The sequence below is a fragment of the Globicephala melas genome, chromosome 19, assembly GCF_963455315.2.
Source record: "Globicephala melas chromosome 19, mGloMel1.2, whole genome shotgun sequence".
Lineage (NCBI taxonomy): Eukaryota > Metazoa > Chordata > Mammalia > Artiodactyla > Delphinidae > Globicephala > Globicephala melas.
This window is the reverse complement of record NC_083332.1, coordinates 7,247,217-7,263,457: the sequence shown is the minus strand read 5'-3', so window position 1 is coordinate 7,263,457 and position 16,241 is coordinate 7,247,217. Positions and strand designations below refer to the sequence as shown.

General features: G+C 51.2%; 2 protein-coding genes across 13 annotated transcripts in view; one reads left to right on the top strand and one right to left on the bottom strand.

Moving 5' to 3' along the window:
• Positions 1-68: 68 nt before the first annotated feature.
• On the bottom strand, positions 69-4,596 carry HRC (histidine rich calcium binding protein). The gene is made up of 6 exons (XM_030873601.2): positions 1,975-4,596; positions 1,826-1,896; positions 1,218-1,286; positions 902-956; positions 393-429; positions 69-207 (listed from the first exon to the last, which is right to left on the bottom strand). Exons 1-6 carry the CDS (start codon positions 3,584-3,586, stop codon positions 171-173), a joined length of 1,881 nt encoding a protein of 626 aa, XP_030729461.1. The 5' UTR covers positions 3,587-4,596; the 3' UTR covers positions 69-170.
• A 287-nt stretch (positions 4,597-4,883) lies between these two features.
• The window catches only part of TRPM4 (transient receptor potential cation channel subfamily M member 4), a 37,247-nt gene continuing 25,889 nt past the window's right edge, over positions 4,884-16,241 (top strand). For 9 of the 12 annotated variants that reach the window (XR_004043023.2, XR_004043024.2, XR_009560166.1 and 6 more), the window contains exons 1-9: positions 4,884-5,015; positions 5,324-5,391; positions 9,547-9,721; positions 10,054-10,234; positions 10,426-10,589; positions 10,795-10,978; positions 15,249-15,310; positions 15,460-15,645; positions 15,983-16,082. Coding sequence is in view for 7 of the 12 variants with exons in the window: in XM_030873587.3 (XP_030729447.2) it covers positions 4,992-5,015; positions 5,324-5,391; positions 9,547-9,721; positions 10,054-10,234; positions 10,426-10,589; positions 10,795-10,978; positions 15,249-15,310; positions 15,460-15,645; positions 15,983-16,082 (1,144 nt within the window). In the remaining 5 variants the exon portion in view is untranslated. The remainder of the gene's footprint in view (positions 5,016-5,323; positions 5,392-9,546; positions 9,722-10,053; positions 10,235-10,425; positions 10,590-10,794; positions 10,979-15,248; positions 15,311-15,459; positions 15,646-15,982; positions 16,083-16,241) is intronic. The other 3 variants (XM_030873588.3, XM_060289759.2, XM_030873590.3) reach the window with 3 other exon arrangements.

Sequence of the window (16,241 nt, the reverse complement as noted above, 5' to 3'; positions counted from 1 at the left end):
GCCCCTTCTCCCTCAGACCCCACCCGCATTCCCCGGTGCCCAGAGGATCCAGACCCCAGGCCTGACAATGAGGTTTCGGGGAGCACGTTTATTCAGAGAAATAAATATGGCCCGTGGAAAGGGGTTGGAGGGCCAGGGAGATGTATCTGCGCCGCAGCCGTGTGTCTGGGTTAGGGTTTCGGAGTTTCCAGCATGTCTGCCAGGGCTCTGGAGAGAAGGACGCAGAGGTTGGACAGCCGAAGTGTCCAAAGCTCACACCAGGGCCCTCAGAGATCGTTAACCTGCTCATTTCACCAAGGGGGGACTAGAGGCTCAGGGCTTTCCAATAATTCATAGCGGGACAAGCACCTTTCTAAACGGGGTCCTTAAACATCCCCCCTCCACACACTTACTGGTACAGGGACGAGGAGAAATAGTCGACGTAGCTTCCTGTAGGAGAGAAGAGGCTTGAGGGGTACACCACGGGTGAAATTGGGGGCCACTTTTCACTCAGTCCAGGACCAGGACTAGCTCCGCCCCCTTTTCTGGATTCCTTCCCCCAAACTAATTCCTTCTACAGCGACTCCTCCCTTCCTCCTGGCCCTAAGTGTTCTAAGTGTTCCCATTCTCCAATAGCCCCACGCCCCGCCGCGTCCTTCGAATTCCACTTGCTTTGGCCCCAACCTCTTGGTTCTAGGCTAACCCCTCAATCCGAACCTCTTAGGTTTTGGCACCTATCCCCAACCTTCCCTCTGCCCGGCCCCGCCCCTCCGTGCTCCTCCCGCTCGTCACAGAGTCCCAGCCTTGGCCACGCCTCCGCACATAGCCACGCCCACAACCTTCCAGCCTGCTCCTCAGGTTGGCTCCACCCACCAGGCCCCGCCCCTTCATCAGGTTTCTTCTGGGCCCCACCCATGCTCACCCGGAGTGCAGACAGTTTCGCAGAGCAGCGGGCAGAGGTAGCAGAACTGGCAGTGCTGGGGGCGGGGGTGGGGAGAGAGAATGAGCGGTACGAGGTGGTCAGGGGCGGTGTTAGGATGGGGCGTGGGCCGTACTTGGGCAGGAGGCTAGCTAGGCGGAGGTTAAGGTCAGAGGCAGGATCGGGTTTGGAGTCAGGGCTGCATCAGGGGTAAGGGGTTAGGTCAGTTTGAGGGCAGAAGATTTGGGGCTGGGGGTGCTCAGATGGTCCCGGGCTGTCGGGAAACCTGGTGGATCCTTGAGTCTGGGAGAAGTCTCACCTGGCACTGGTCGCAGTGCTCTCCCATGTTCTCCTCGTCACAGTGACAGTTCTCACATTCAGTGCATCGCTGGGGACCAGAGGAGCCTGGTTAGGCAGGGAGGGACGTTTGGGAGCCACCCGCCAGTCCTCCACCCTGCCCACTGGACATATCCCCAACTTCTCAGCCTCATTACTTCTGACACTGAGCTCAGTATCTTCCTCCAACCTGCTTAACCTGCTTCCCACCCCCTCATTTCCCTATTGCAAGGCGCCCCGACGTCCCCTTGTCTCTGTGGGCTGGACCTTTGGGTACTCTCTTCACCCCCTCTCTTCCTATTCTCCCCATAGCCTGTCAGTCTCCAGTCCTGTCCCACCTCCCTCGGCTCTGCCTTGAACCTTCCTCCCTGTCCCCACATCTGCAAGTGCAGCTCAGGCCTCACCCTCTCTTTCCTGGACCACTATCCCAGGCTCCTCCCCAGCCTCCTGGCCTCCAGTCTGTCCCCGACTTGGCCCCAAAAGTGTCTTTGTTTACTCGGGCCCGTTGCTCAGGGCCCTCCCAACGCACAACAGAGCCCAGGAACAAACTCTAGGAACAGCTTGGTGGGTGGAGCTGGGTTGCGGACATACATTGCAGAAGGAGCAGTAGCCACACAGGGACCCTGGCTGGTAGTTCCCATACTCCTGGGCATCCTGCTGATCTGTGGGGACAAGAGGGCAGCAGTGACCCAGGTTGACTCCGCTCCTCCCCACCCCCATCATCCAGTCAGATCACTTACCCATGTCCTCACCACTCTCCTCTTCACTGGAGGCACCTCCAGACACCTCCCTCCTGGCCAGTGGGTTGGGGATGATGGTGAAGGGGAGCTCATCCTCTTCCAGCCCCTCCTCCTCATCTTCTTCCTCCTGGTGGTCTTGGCTCAGTGGGACCCAAACCTCAGCCCTCTCTTCCCTCCTCTCCTCCTTCTCTTCTTCCTCCTCCTCTTCTTCCTCCTCCTCCTGGCTCAGGCTGAGGCCATGACCTTCCTCCTTGTCTTCCTCATCCTCCTGGTCCAGGCTGCCATGGTGGGTACCTTCTCCTCCCTCCTCTGAACCTTCATCATCATCTTCATGGGAGCTGTGATCCTCTTCCTTCTCTTCCTCTTCCTCCTCAGAATCACTCTCCCTTAAATGGCTTCTATCCTTTACCCCCATGTATTCTGGGGACTGGTGGTTAGTCTCCTCTTTGATGGACCCTCTGTGGCCAGTCCCTTTATCTCTGTGGCTTTGCTGCCTGTGGCTGGGAGCCTGGTGGCCAAGCTTGGCAGAGGTGTCCTCATCTTCCTCCTTGGGGACTCCGCGGTGGTGATGGCCATGGACTGCTCTTTCATGTTCCTCTGGGAAGTCTTCCTCCTTAGTGCTCTTGTGGCCTTGGGGCTGGTGGCTTGCAACATGGTGGCTGAACTTGACTGTGATCTCCTCCTCGTCATCTCCAAGGCCATGGTGGGTATGTCTGGGAACCTGGTGCCAGTGTTCAGTGGACACATCCTCATCCTCATCTTCCTTGTCTCTGTGGCCTTGATGTCTGTGGCTAGGGATATGATGGTGGTGTTCATCTGAGACATCTTCATTGTCTTCCTTCCCATGGCCTTGACTCCTGTGGGTCTGGTGTATGTACTCAGTGGAGACATCATCATCATCTTCTTCTTCTTCTTCATGGCCTCGGTGTCTGTGGCTGGGGCCATGATGGTGGTGTTCATCTGAGACATCTTCATCCTTTTCCTTCCCGTGGTCTTGGTGTCTGTGGACCTGGTGTCCATACTCAGTGGAGACATCCTCCTCTTCCTCTTCTTCATCCTCCTCTTCTCCATGGCCTCGGTGTACATGCCTGACGATATGATGGTGATGCTCACTGGACACAACTTCGTCTTCGTCCTCATCTTGACGGCCATGGCTCCTGTGGCTGGGGAAGTGGTGCCCGTGCTCAGCTGAATCATCCGCCTCTTCATTCCCATGGCTTCTGTGCCCACGGGCCTGCTGAGCATGCTCTGTATGTTCCTCCTCATCAGAGGTGTTCTCATCTCCCACCTTGTGGCCTTGGTACCTATGGTCTTGGGATTCTCTGGAGACATCTTCATCCTCTTCTCTGTGGTCTCCGTGGCCCCAGAAATGATGCCCACTCTCCGTGGAAACATCCTTGTTCTCATCTCCGTGGCCTCTATGGCTGTGTGTGGGGTGGCCAAACTTGCCCGATGCGTCCTCTGAGGGCCCCGAAGCTCCTGCATTGTCGTTCCAGTTGCTGGGCCCCAGCCCAGCCCCTCTCAGCTGCTGGGTCACGGCAGTGGGGAGAAGCAGGCTGGCCACTGCAGCCCAGAGGAGAAAAGTGTGCAGCCATGGCCCACAGTGGCCCATGGGGACAGACAGGCAGCAGAGCTTCTCCCAGGGCTGGCTCCCACTGTGGCTATGGCTATGTGGATGAATGTTGGGCTCCTTCTGTTTCTTTCTCCCTGTGTTGCTCCTTTGCTGTGTCTCTCTCGGCCTCTGTCCCCTGGCCCTCACAGCCAGGCCCTCTGAGGCAGTCTCCAGAGCCCCTTACCCTCCTCTCCGGCCCTCCCTCCCACTTCCCAGCCAATAGGGTCTCTCCCCTCCCCTCTCTGTGGCTAAATTTACTCTCAGCCCCGAGTTATTCTGGGTCAGTCCCCACCTGCCCCTCCCCTCCTGCTCCTCCCCCTTCCAGCTGGGGAGGGGGTGGATGAAGGGGTCTCTCCTTGGCCAGGAGAGGGGAGCCAAAGGATTTGACTTTGGGTTGCCAACAAGTTCATGTTTGGCAGCTGCAAAGACAATGGCTAGATTTTTAGTAGGCCAATTTGGGGGGAGCCTGGGCCATGGGGGAGGGTAGCAGGAGGGATGTATCTGAGGGGAGAAACCCCTGCCAAGGAAGGACTGGGGGTTAGATGATGGGGAGTTTCTGGCCAGAACGGGCTCCTCTGCTGAGAAGGTGGATGCCAATATGGAAGCCCTGGAATGGCGTGAAAGGAATTTTGCCCCAGCACACGTACCCATGACCTCCTGTCCCTGGAACTCAGATCTGGGGGCAGGGGATGGCGCCAGGCCAGGGCTATAAATACAGCGAGGGGGGGCAAGGGGCTCAGGTTACCCAGGAGGCCGCAGCTGTCCCTGTCAGAGAGTCAGCAGGAGACATGTGGCCCTGCCTGTCCGCATAGCGGTACCTCCCACTCCTCATCCTGTCACTGTCGCCCTCGCTCTTTGGGTTCCCATCCTTCTTTATGGGTCTCCCTCTCTCTGTCATTGTTTCTTCACCAGCTCTCTCTCAGGGTCCCTGTTGCCCCCCTCCTGAGGATTCTGTCCCCTTCTCCCTCTCACTCTGAGTGTCTGCCACCCATCTAAATCTTTCTCTCTCCCTCTTTGGGTCAACGTAGCGCCCCCCCAATCTCTGTTCCCCCTTTCTGATTCTCTGCCCCTGCCTAAGTCTTAGTGTTTCCCGCCCCCCATCCCCCGACCTGGGTCAGTGTGCCCTCTCTCTCATCGCTGGCATTTCCTCTCTGCGTCTCTGTCCCCCTCTCCGTGGGTTCCTGTCCCCCTCTCCCTGGGTCCCTGCCCGCCTCTCTCTGGATCCTGTCCGACCCTTTGCCCCGCCTCCCGCTCTACGCTTCTCCGAGATTCCCCGCCCCCCAGACCTGGCCCCGCCCAAGGCTGGGCTGGGAAGTGGCGGATCCGGTTTGTTCAGGGCGCATCTAGAACCCGGGTTGGTGGATCGAATGCCGGGAGTCGGATAGGTTTCGGTGGCTGCGGCAGCATGGTGGGTGCAGAGAAGGAGCAGGTACAGCGGCCGGACCCAGGCCTGAGGGAACAGGGAGCTAGGGCCTGGCCTCCTGGTTTCCAGAGAGGAGGGTGCTTGAGACCCAGATTCTTGGGTCAGACAAAGGAAGGGGTTTCTGGGGGCCCGGACTCCAGGGTCCTTGGGGACGGATTGGGGAGGGGGTTGGGGGAGTCGAGTCTCCTGAGTCCGGGAGAGGAGGGCACTGGGGTCCCGGACTCCTGGGTCTCCGGCTAGCGCGCGGGTGGGTCACTCCGTGACCCACAGGACCTAACTGGATCCACCCCACCACTCCTTGTTCCTGTCTCCAGAGCTGGATCCCCAAGATCTTCAAGAAGAAGACGTGCACGACTTTCATCGTTGACCCCACAGATGCGGGGTGAGGAGTTCGCCCCGGGGACAGACCCCAGAGTGTCCCGGGTCCGCTGACCCCGCCCACCGCAGACCCCGCCTTTCGGTTCCTTCCCTTCCCCAGTCAGAGCCGGTACTCTCAAGGGCGTTCCCTGGTGGCTCTCTACCTCGGGGAGGGCTTGGGTCAGTCTGCAAACACTTCCAATTTCCCATCCTCCCGCTCAGGTTCAGTGTTCAAGACCCAGGGCTGGGTTCTGTTTTTTTCCTTCCCCGTGTCCCTTCTGTGTGTCTCTGCCTCCTGGTGTCACTTTCTCTGCCTTTCTTTCTTGGCTGTCTCTGTTTCATCCATTCACTTGTTCGTTCATTCCTCCAAGAAATTCTCACTCAGCACTTCCAAGGGGGCATTATTTTCAAGAGCACAGGCCCTGCCAGTGTTCAGATTTCAGCTGGGACACGTGCTGTGTGGCTTCAGGCAAATCATTTCACTTCTCTGGGCCTCATCTATCATCTGGGCATAAAAACAGGCTCTAGGGCTTCCCTGGTGGCGCAGTGGTTGAGAGTCTGCCTGCCGATGCAGGGGACACGGGTTTGTGCCCCTGTCCGGGAAGATCCCACGTGCCGCGGAGCGGCTACGCCCGTGAGCCATGGCCGCTGAGCCTGCGCGTCTGGAGCCTGTGCTCCGCAACGGGAGAGGCCACAACAGTGAGAGGCCCGCGTACTGCAAAAAGAAAAACAAAAAAAAACCAGGCTCCATTTCCTGCGGATATTGTAAGAATTAAACAAGTTACTGCTTACGATATTTCTGAAACAGTGCCCAGCACGTAGTAATCACTGGAAAATATGTCCATAGGAACCACCGGAAGGTAGCAATTACTAGCATGTGTAGGGCCTGTGCTTGTGCTGGGTGGCTGAGGGGTGGGGAGTGGCCACCATTAGGAGTTCCTGGCCTTCAGTGATGGTCTCTCAAGTGGGTTCTGGCTTTCTAGTGTCCTCAAGGCAATCTTTGGGGTATGGGAAATGTCAACGTTCCTAATTTAGTGTGTGTTTTATTATGACTATATTAGTGCAGGATGGCTTGAATTATGTATAAATAAACATATATATTATTTGGGGGTGAGTGCTCAAAAACTTTTACTGATGGAAAGGGCGGTCAAGGAATTTTAGGAACCTCTGGTCTGGTGGGAGGAAGATGATTATAAGGCAAGGAGATGGGAGCTGCAAAGGACAAGCCACTGGGCCCAGTGGGAGCCAAGAGGAGGCATCTGGTTAAGTCCGAGGAGGGGACACAGGGTGTCACCAATGGCTTCTGTAGGAGGAGGGGCTAATGAGGTGACATTGGAAGGTGATAAAGTTGGAGTTTGACAGTTGAAGGTGGGTTGGATTCCAGGAGTGGGAACAAGTATAAATTGCCCCCTATTGACTATGTGGCTTGCAAATGGGGCAGAGTTCAAGGTGCAGAGAGCATCTGAAAGAGGATATCAAGAAGGAGGGCAGGGCCAGTAGTCACACAGCCTCAAATGTCACCCCGAGGGGTTGGGACCGAGTCTTGGTGTTCCCCATGGGAGGGGCAGAGTCAGCTCTGGGTGTGGATAGATGCCCTGAGGGCCACATGAGGATGAATAGGAGTTCAGGAAGCTGGGGAAGAGTCTGGGCAAGGGACAGGTGGGAGGAGAACAGGCCTGAGGCAGGCCAGGGCTGAGGGGACACAGAGAGGTGGGGACAGGGCAAAGATTCAGGGGCAGGAGCTTGGGGACCGATGGATTTGCAGAGTGAGAGGGGAGAGGGGAGTATGGGCCCAGACATCTGGTCTGGGGCCTGGGAAACTGAGCTTGTCCCCGAGATGGGAACCCAGGTGCATGAGTAGGTTTGGGAAATGTTGCCCAGCTCAGAGTGGGATTTCGTGTGTGGGAGGGGCCTGGGGGAGCCAGGGGCATTGCAAACCTGGTTCAGGGACTCAGGAAAGGTCTGTGACTTCCATCCAAGATTTGAGAAGTCCTAGCTGTAGGTGGTAATGGAAACTGAAGTGGAAGTAGGATGGGGGGAAGAAAGTGTAAAATCAGAGGAGGTTGCAAACTGGCAATTCTATGGCCGATGTTTTCTTTTTTTTCTTCCACGGAAGAAAGGATTGCTAAAAACTTGTCTCTGAATGCTTCAAGACAGACATGCTGCCTCAAGTCAGCACAGCCTCCGGCACATCCGCTTATAATTTTCCACCTGATGCTTCTTTCTCTTACGTAATTCCCTGCCTGGCCCTTGGGGCCATTGAGTTTGAGACCCATGTAGGGAAGGCATGTGGTCCTGGCTCTGGGGAACACCTACACTCAAGGGAGGCACAGAAGAAGAGAAAGCCACAGATGAGGCAGAGACAGAGCAGCCAGGGGAACGGGTGTGCTCTGCCAGGGAAAAGCTTTTCTAGAGTCAGCCTTTTAGATATGACCAGTGCTACTTTGTCGGAGTCAGATGAGACCTGAATAGGAGCCATTGTACTCGGGGATGTGCAGGTAATTGCTGATTTTATCGGGAACAATTTCGTTTTCAGTGGCCACACAGAGAAAGGGGGGTAGGAGATGAGACGGACAGAGGGGGAGTCTGCCAGTGCTGTCTACCAGAAGTTTCTGCAATGGTGAAAATGTTCTATATCCACATCCAGTATGGCAGGCACTGGCCACGTGTGGCTCCTGGTCACTTGAAATGTGGCCAGAGCAACTGAGGAACTGAATTTTTAGTTGTATCTAATTTTAATTTATTTGACTATAAGGAGCACGGTGTGGCTAGAGGCTACTGTACTGGACAGTTCAGGTTCTGGAACATTCCATGAAGAAATTTTGCCAGGAAGGGCTTGTGGGAAGTAGATGGACAGGAATGGGGGGGGGTCCAGGGACGGGGTTGAGATAGGTGAAAGGATCAAGTAGGTAAACTGAGGCATGCCAGGACCCTGGAGGTAGACTCAGGAAGAGGGAGGGATGTATCCTGTAGTTCTCACTGTGCCAGGAGCTGGTGTATTCTGTTTGGATTTGTTGGCCATTCTTTTAGTGACTTCACAATTCTTGTCAAATCCATGGACCACCTGTGCTATTCTTTCCGTAAAATTAGTCCTTAAATCATGGCTCACTCTGTTTACATAAATGCAGGTCTCCCCCGATATTTGAATCCCTTCTGGAATCAGGGACCAAAGAGATTTAGATACATTTTCAAATAAATCCCTCGTCTCCCAAACCTGTGTGGCTTGCTGTTTTTAAACTCAGGTGCCAGTCCCATTAGGGAACAAGGGATACTTGCGTATTTATTTAGGGGGAAAGAAGTTTCACATGTGATCACCATAAATGCAAAATCTGTTCCATTTGCCACAAAGAGAAAGAAACAAGCCATAAAAGACAATCACAATGAAAACCAGGTAAAAAGTATTTACCGTCTAAGTGGATGCTGTTGCCAGCCCAGTTTTCTGAGCCTGACGCCAGCTTTTCTCTGTTAAAAAGAAAAAGTAAAGAGTTAGGCATTAAAAACATTCTAGCACCCAGCTGATCCTCTCTCCTTGACAGTAATTAGGAGAACTCAAGAAGGAATGACTTTCTTACTGTGTTCAAGGTTATTTAAAGCTCAGTGTGGAGTTCACGGAGACCGGATCTGGTATGCGGCCCCCATTTTAGGAAATGTTGTGTTATTTCATTGGCCTCTCACAGTTCTATGACGTAGGCTGGGCTATCATTGCCTTTCCATTTGAGGTGGAAATTTAGGCTCAGAGAGATGAAACTACTTGCTCCAAGTCACACAGCTGCCTTGGCCTCTAGTGCATGCGTGCTCTGTGATCACTCTCTTGATTTTCCTTTTCGTGTGAATACCATCTGTTTGAACTGGGGGCAGCAAGGACATCCCCAATGGCCCCCTGCACTTTTCCACTTCAGGCCCTGAAGGCAACAGTGAGTGTGGGGTCTGGTATGCAGACCTCCCTGCTCAGGTGCTCTTGAGCCACTGTGGCTTCCTGCTGGTGGGTGAGGTGACTGTGGTTGTTCTGCCCCAGTCTCTCCCTCAGGCTGGTCAGAGCCATGGAGGGCCAGTGCCAGGGTCAGTATGGACTGTGAGCTCCTCTGGAGGGAGATGCAGAAATATGGACATTTCTACAGGATGCTTGGGGTCGGTGCGGACGCCTCTGGGCTTCATCCTCCTCCTTCCCCTCCCCCTTCAGGGGGACCTTGTGCCAGTGTGGGCAACCCCGGTGTGCCCACCCATCAGTGGCTGTGGAGGATGCATTCGGGGCAGCCGTGGTGACCGTATGGGACAGTGACTTGCACACCACGGAGAAGCCCACAGATGCCTTCGGAGACCTGGACTTCCTGGGTGCCGGCCGCAAGGCCAGCAATGTGAGGCTTGCATGTCTGGGCAGGGCCAGGGTTGACCAGTGGGGCTGCATGCCTCAGGGGCTCCCAGAGCCAGGGTCTGGGGGTATCCCAACTGAACATTGTGTCTCCCCATTTACCCATCCCTATCTTCACCTCTCCTGGATCCCTGTCCCCTCCACCCCTGTCTGTCTTTTCTAAGCCTGTCCTCCTCTCTCTGGGTCTCCATCCCTCCCCTCTGGGCCTCTGTCCCCGTCCCCCCTCCCCCCATCTCTGTGCTCCTCTCTCTGCGTCTCTGTCCCTTTCTCTCTGTCTCTGTCCCCCTCCCCGTGTCCCTTCCTCTTGTGTGTCCACAGTTCCTCCGGCTCTCTGACCGCACGGATCCAGCTACAGTTTATAATCTGGTCACAAACATATGGGGCTTCCAGGCCCCGAACCTGGTGGTGTCAGTGCTGGGGGGGTCGGGGGGCCCCACCCTCCAGACTTGGCTGCAGGACCTGCTGCGACGCGGGCTGGTGCGGGCTGCCCAGAACACAGGTGACTGAGGGTGGGCATCTGCCTCCTGGGCCGGGGCCGGCTGCCCCCCCCATTTCCCCCACTTCCCTGGAATTCTGTCTTTCCCCACTCCCGCCTTTGTGTGTGGGGTTTTGTCTCACTCTCTAGCCTCTGTCTGTCTCTGCACGCCTGTGTGTCTCTGGACCTCACCACCAGTCTGTGTCGCTGTGTAGGGGCCTGGATTGTCACCGGAGGGCTGCACAAGGGCATTGGACGGCATGTGGGTGTGGCAGTGCGGGACCACCAGACAGCCAGGACTGGGGGCAACAAGGTGGTGGCCATGGGCGTGGCCCCCTGGGGTGTGGTTCGGAATAGAGACACCCTCATCAACCCCAAGGTGGGACCCAGGGTCTTGGACAAGGTGGGGGTTGGGGGCCAGGAGTCTGGGGTCTGAGGGGGGAGGGGCTGGGGGCCTGGACTCCTGGGTATGAGGGAGGAGGGGCTGGGGACCTGTAGTTCCGTGTCTGAGGGAGAACGGGGCTGGGTGTCTGTCCTCTTGGCCCTGATGGAAAGACTCCCTGGTCTGGCCACTTGTCCCCCAGGGCTCGTTTCCTGCAAGGTACCGGTGGCGCGGTGACCCCGAGGATGGGGTCCAGTTTGCTCTCGACTACAACTATTCGGCCTTCCTTCTGGTGGACGACGGCACCCACGGCCGCCTGGGCGGCGAGAACCGCTTCCGCTTGGGCTTCGAGTCCTACCTTGCCCAACAGAAGACGGGCGTGGGAGGTGAGTGGCTCCTTCCACTGGGGATTCACAGCCCAAGGCTCAGGATCCCAGTGGTCAGATCTGGTAGGAATTTGGGGGTTGCGGCCAGGGGGAGTTTCCTATGGTCAAGTGCCTCCTCCCATCATTTGCTGTGTTTGAAAAAATCATTATCTTGAAATCTACAATACCGAAAGGTGGACAGCTTGATGATTTTTTTTTTTTTTTTTTTGCGGTACACGGGCCTCTCACTGCTGTGGCCTCTCCTGTTGCGGAGCACAGGCTCCCGACGCGCAGGCTCAGAGGCCATGGCTCACGGGCCCAGCCGCTCCGCGGCACGTGGGATCTTCCCAGACTGGGGCACGAACCCGTGTCCCCTGCATCGGCAGGCGGACTCTAAACCACTGCGCCACCAGGGAAGCCCAGCTTGATGAATTTTTAACAAATTGAATCCACTTATGCAGCCAGCACCCAGATCAAGAAACAGTAATACCAGCCCCCAGAAGCTTTCTGCCCACACCCAAGAGCCACCCTATCCTGCTTGTCACAGCAAAGAGTAGTTCTGACCGTGTTTCATATGAATACAATCACACCAAACCCATGTTTTAAATTCTGCCTTCTCATGTTAGACATTATTTCTGTGAGATTCATCCATATCATTTCATGAACTGTAGTTTGTAAATAACCCATGGATCAAAGAAGGAAAAAAAAAGAAGCTAGAAAATATTTTGAACTGAATGATAATAATGTTATGACATACCAACACTTTGGGGATGCAGCTATTGCAGTACTTAGAGGGAAACCTGTAGACTTAAATGCTTACCTAAAATGAAAAGAAAAGAAAGATTGAAAATCAATGATTTAAGTCTCCAATTAAAAAAAATCCTAGAAACAGAAGAGCAAATCAAATCTAGAGAAAGTAGAAGCAAGGATATAATAGACAGGGCAGAAATCACTAAAACAGAAAGAAATGTCCAATGTAGAAAGTCAACTAAACAGAAACCTGCTTCTTTATAAACATTTCCTGTATTTTAAAAAGTGTCCATTTAATTCTTTTTTTTTTAAGTATTTATTTATTTTTGGCTGCATTGGGTCTTCGTTGCTGTGCGCGGGCTTTCTCTAGCTGTGGCGAGCAGGGGCTACTCTTCGTTGCAGTGCGCAGGCTTCTCATTGCGGTGGCCTCTCTTGTTGCGGAGCACGGGCTCTAGGCGCATGGGTTTCAGTAGTTGCGGCACGAGGGCTCAATAGTTGTGGCTTGTGGGCTCTAGAGTGCAGGCTCAGTAGTGTGGTGCACGGGCTTAGTTGCTCCACGGCATGTGGGATCTTCCCGGACCAGGGATTGAACCCGTTTCCCCTGCATTGGCAGGCAGATTCTTAACCACTGCACCACCAGGGAAGTCCCCCATTTAATTCTTAAACTTTACTTAGCTTTTCGGCAACTTTAATCTTATTTGTAAAATTATCTTTTTGGGGTGCAAACTGACTTTTTTGGGGTGTATAATTCTGTGAGTTTAGGCGTGTGTAGAGATTCATGTCCACAGTCAGGACATAGACCAGTTCTGTTACCATGAAGGCATTCCTTTTGCACCCAGCCCCTGGCAGCCACTGATCTGTTTTCCATCACTCTAGTCTTCTCTTTTCCAGAAGCTAAATAAATGGAATAATATAATACATGACCTTTTGAGACTGGCTTCTTTCACTCAACATAATATTTTATGGCAGCTTTAATATGTGTTTATTGGAACTAATCAAACCATGCGAAGGTATATAAGGAAATTCATAGCATTGCCTGAATTGTAGTTTGTAAATAACCCACTGGTCAAAGAAGAAAATAAAAAAACGTTAGAAAATTCCCTTCCCAGCTCCAATCCCTTCTATTGGGGTAATCTGTGTTATATGGTTTGGAGTTAATCCTTTTATATCTTTGTCTATGCTTATAAAATCCTATGCTATGCTCAGTGGTGTTCCTTTCTCTCTTTTATACTATACATATACATATCACTTTCTTATAACCATCCCTTTTAGGTACAAACTTCTCTATCTTGTATCTCCTTTTAATAGTTGTATGATATTCCTTGGTAATGGTTGTACCATCTGTTATTTAAATTTTTCTCAATTGGTGGTTACTTAAAGTGCTATCAGTGTTTGGCACTACAAACAACGCTGAATAAATATCTTTGTATGAACATCCATAATTACATCCAGGTGTTTTAAATTCTATACAGTAGATCCCCCAAGTGAGATTGCTCTGTGTGTATACTAATAGATAGTACTAGATCACTTTCTTAAAGTGTGTAGCAGTTTTCACTTTCATCGAGAATGTGTGAGAGTTTCCTTTTCTGTCCAGTCTTAACCAGCTCTGGATACTCTTGGTTTAAATTTTTTTTTTTTTTGCCAAATTTGATGGGTAAAAAGTGACATGCCACTGTTCATTTGATTTTTTAATTTATCTAACCACTGTTAAAAGATATAAACATATATTTTGTTGGCCAATCAGATTTCCTCAATTATGAATTGTCTATTCATATTCTTTGCGCATTTTTGAATTGGGTTATTTCTTTCTTGTCTTTTTGTAAGAATTCTTTGTATCCTGTCCTTAGTAACGCTTTGACTATTAGATGTAAAATTTTTAGAAGATACTTTAATTATGGTGTCTACTTCCATAAAAATTCTATCATTTTTATGTGGTTAGATATATTTGTTGTTCCTTTTATAGCCCCTTGGTTTCCCTTGGTTTTTTAGGAAGGTCCATTTCACTCCAATGCTATACAAATATTCTAAGTCTTCTTTTTTAATATCTTATATTTTTATGTTTAAACTTTTAATCCATCTGGAAATGATTTTTAGGTGTTTTGAGATAGGGAGTCTACATTTTTTTCTTCCAAATGGGAAACCACATTCTCTTCATGTCCATTTAATAAATAAACCATCTTTTTCCAGCTAAATTGAAATGCCACTTAAGTTGTATATTCAGTTCCTTTATATGTTGAAGTATTTCTGAACCTTTTTCTCTTCTACCTCTCTATTTATTCCTGTGCCAAAAATATATTTTGTTTGGGACTTCCCTGGTGGTCCAGTGGTTAAGACTCTGCATGTCCAATGCAGGGGGTGCAGGTTCAATCCCTGGTCAGGGAACTAAGATCCGACATGCTGTGCAGCATGGCCAAAAAAAAAAAATTATATATATATATATATATATATATATATATATATATTTGTTCCTGTTGTTGTTGTTTACAGCAGTTTAAAGACGTTTGAATATATATTAGGGAAAATTTCTCCCTACTGTCATTTCTCAAAAATTTCTTAACTCCTCTGATATTAATTCTTTCATATGAATTTAAAAATTATTTTGTTCCATTAAGAAAAAAACAAGAAAACACTGCCAACCTCCTCCTACCTCCCTCTTTCTCCAAACTGCATTGAATTTATGTTTTACATTGTGACAGGTTAACATGGTATTTGTTTTTCCATTTATTCAGGACTTGTTCTTATATAATGTTTATCAATTTCCTTATAAAAGTATTATACCTCTCTGTATGAATTAATTCCCAGGCATTTTATCATTTTTGTGAAAACATGGATAAGATACATATTGTAATAGTTGTAGAAAAGTTTTTTATTTTTGTGTATTTTTTTGTATTAATCCTCTTAACCAAATTCTCTTATTAATATTTAGTTATTTTGAGTGGAGTCTCTCCAATTTTCTGAGAATATAAATCATCTTTCCTTCAAATAGATACCTTTGTCTCTTCCAGCTTAAAAAATATATGTACAAGTTTTCATTCCAATTATTTCATTTTCTTGCATTGTTACATTAGCTCAAAACTCCCAGATAAGTGTGAATAGTAGTAATGTTGTTTCAGTTCTTATTTTATTGGGAATAGAGTTCGTAAAAAACTTATATGAGTTTGCTATTGGGCTTTGATAAATATCTTTATTGTATTTGGATAGTCCTTTCTATTCCTTATTTCCTTTATTTTCTATTTGCACTTTCATCCTCTCCTGGCTCCTGGATGGTTAATCAGTTATAGGATTGACTCATGCCTCATTCGGGAACCCAGGAGTCCAGGCTCCCAGCCCTCTCCTCCCTTGAGAAATTGAACATTACTGTCTTCAAGATCTGGCCCCTCCCAACATCCTCAAAGGCATGACAGTTCTCATGAGCCTCCGGACAGAGGATTAGGCAGAAGCCAGCGTTTGCCCTGGGGACTCCTGGGAAACGTGGTTCTCTCCCATCGCTGACAGAGGCTGATGGGAGGTGACCAAGCCCTGTGCTCTCTTCTCTCCTCAGGGACTGGAATTGACATCCCTGTCCTCCTTCTCTTGATTGATGGTGATGAAAAGATGTTGAAGGTAATAAGGGCTCAGGTGCCTGGGTCTAAGGGGGGGCAGTAGCCGGGGGCTGTACTCCTGGGTCCTAGGGGAGGAGGGGGCTGGGAATCTAGACTCCAGGAGGTGTGAATACTTTCCTTCCCTAACCTGACTCCCCTTTTGTCCTGTAGCGGATAGAGAAGGCCACCCAGGCTCAGCTCCCCTGCCTCCTGGTGGCCGGGTCTGGGGGAGCTGCAGACTGCCTGGCAGAGATCTACACTCTGGCTCCAGGGAGTGGAGGAGGCAGGCGATGTGAAGCCCAAGATCTGATTAAACGTTTCTTCCCCAAAGGGGACCCTGAGGTCCTACAGGCCCAGGTATGACATTGGGGGTCCAGCTCTGGAACCTGAGATGGGAGGGAGCTGGGAACCTGGGCTCCTGGACCTTGAGAGGTGAGGATGCTGAGGATTTGGAGACCTGGATCCAAGGGAAGGGGAATGGGGGCCCAGTCTCATGGATATGAGGGAGGAAAGGCTGGGAGCCTGGACTCCTGGGTTTAAGGGAGGAGAGGCCTGGGGGCCTGGATGCCCCCTAGGTTCTGGGAGTAGAGGGTGCTAGGCACCTAGACTACTGGGTCCTTCAGGGGAATGTTCTATATCTCTGTGGACAGGGCCAGGGAGTTGGGTGTGGGTTGCAAAACTTGGTATTCTGCAGGTGGAGAGGATCATGAGTCGGAAGGAGCTGCTGACAGTCTATTCAACTGATGATGGCCCTGAGGAATTTGAGACCATTGTTTTGAAGGCCCTTGTCAAGGGTAAGGCTTGGAGTCCCAAAACTTCCCCCATTGTCAGCTCAACTTTGGACACCTCTCTTGGCCTCGGCACTTTATCCATCCTCTCTAATCTAAATTGTGCCCGTTTTTTTTTTTTTTTTTTTTTTTTTTTTTTGCGGTACGCGGGCCCCTCACTGCTGT

Excerpts from the sequence above, each read along its gene's own strand:
- HRC (XM_030873601.2), bottom strand. The coding sequence starts at position 3,586 with ATGGGCCACTGTGGGCCATGGCTGCACACTTTTCTCCTCTGGGCTGCA. Across the intron at positions 1,287-1,825 it reads GCTACTGCTCCTTCTGCAAT|CGATGCACTGAATGTGAGAA; the intron begins GTATGTCCGCAA and ends TCTGGTCCCCAG. Across the intron at positions 208-392 it reads TTCTCCTCGTCCCTGTACCA|AGCCCTGGCAGACATGCTGG; the intron begins GTAAGTGTGTGG and ends CCTTCTCTCCAG.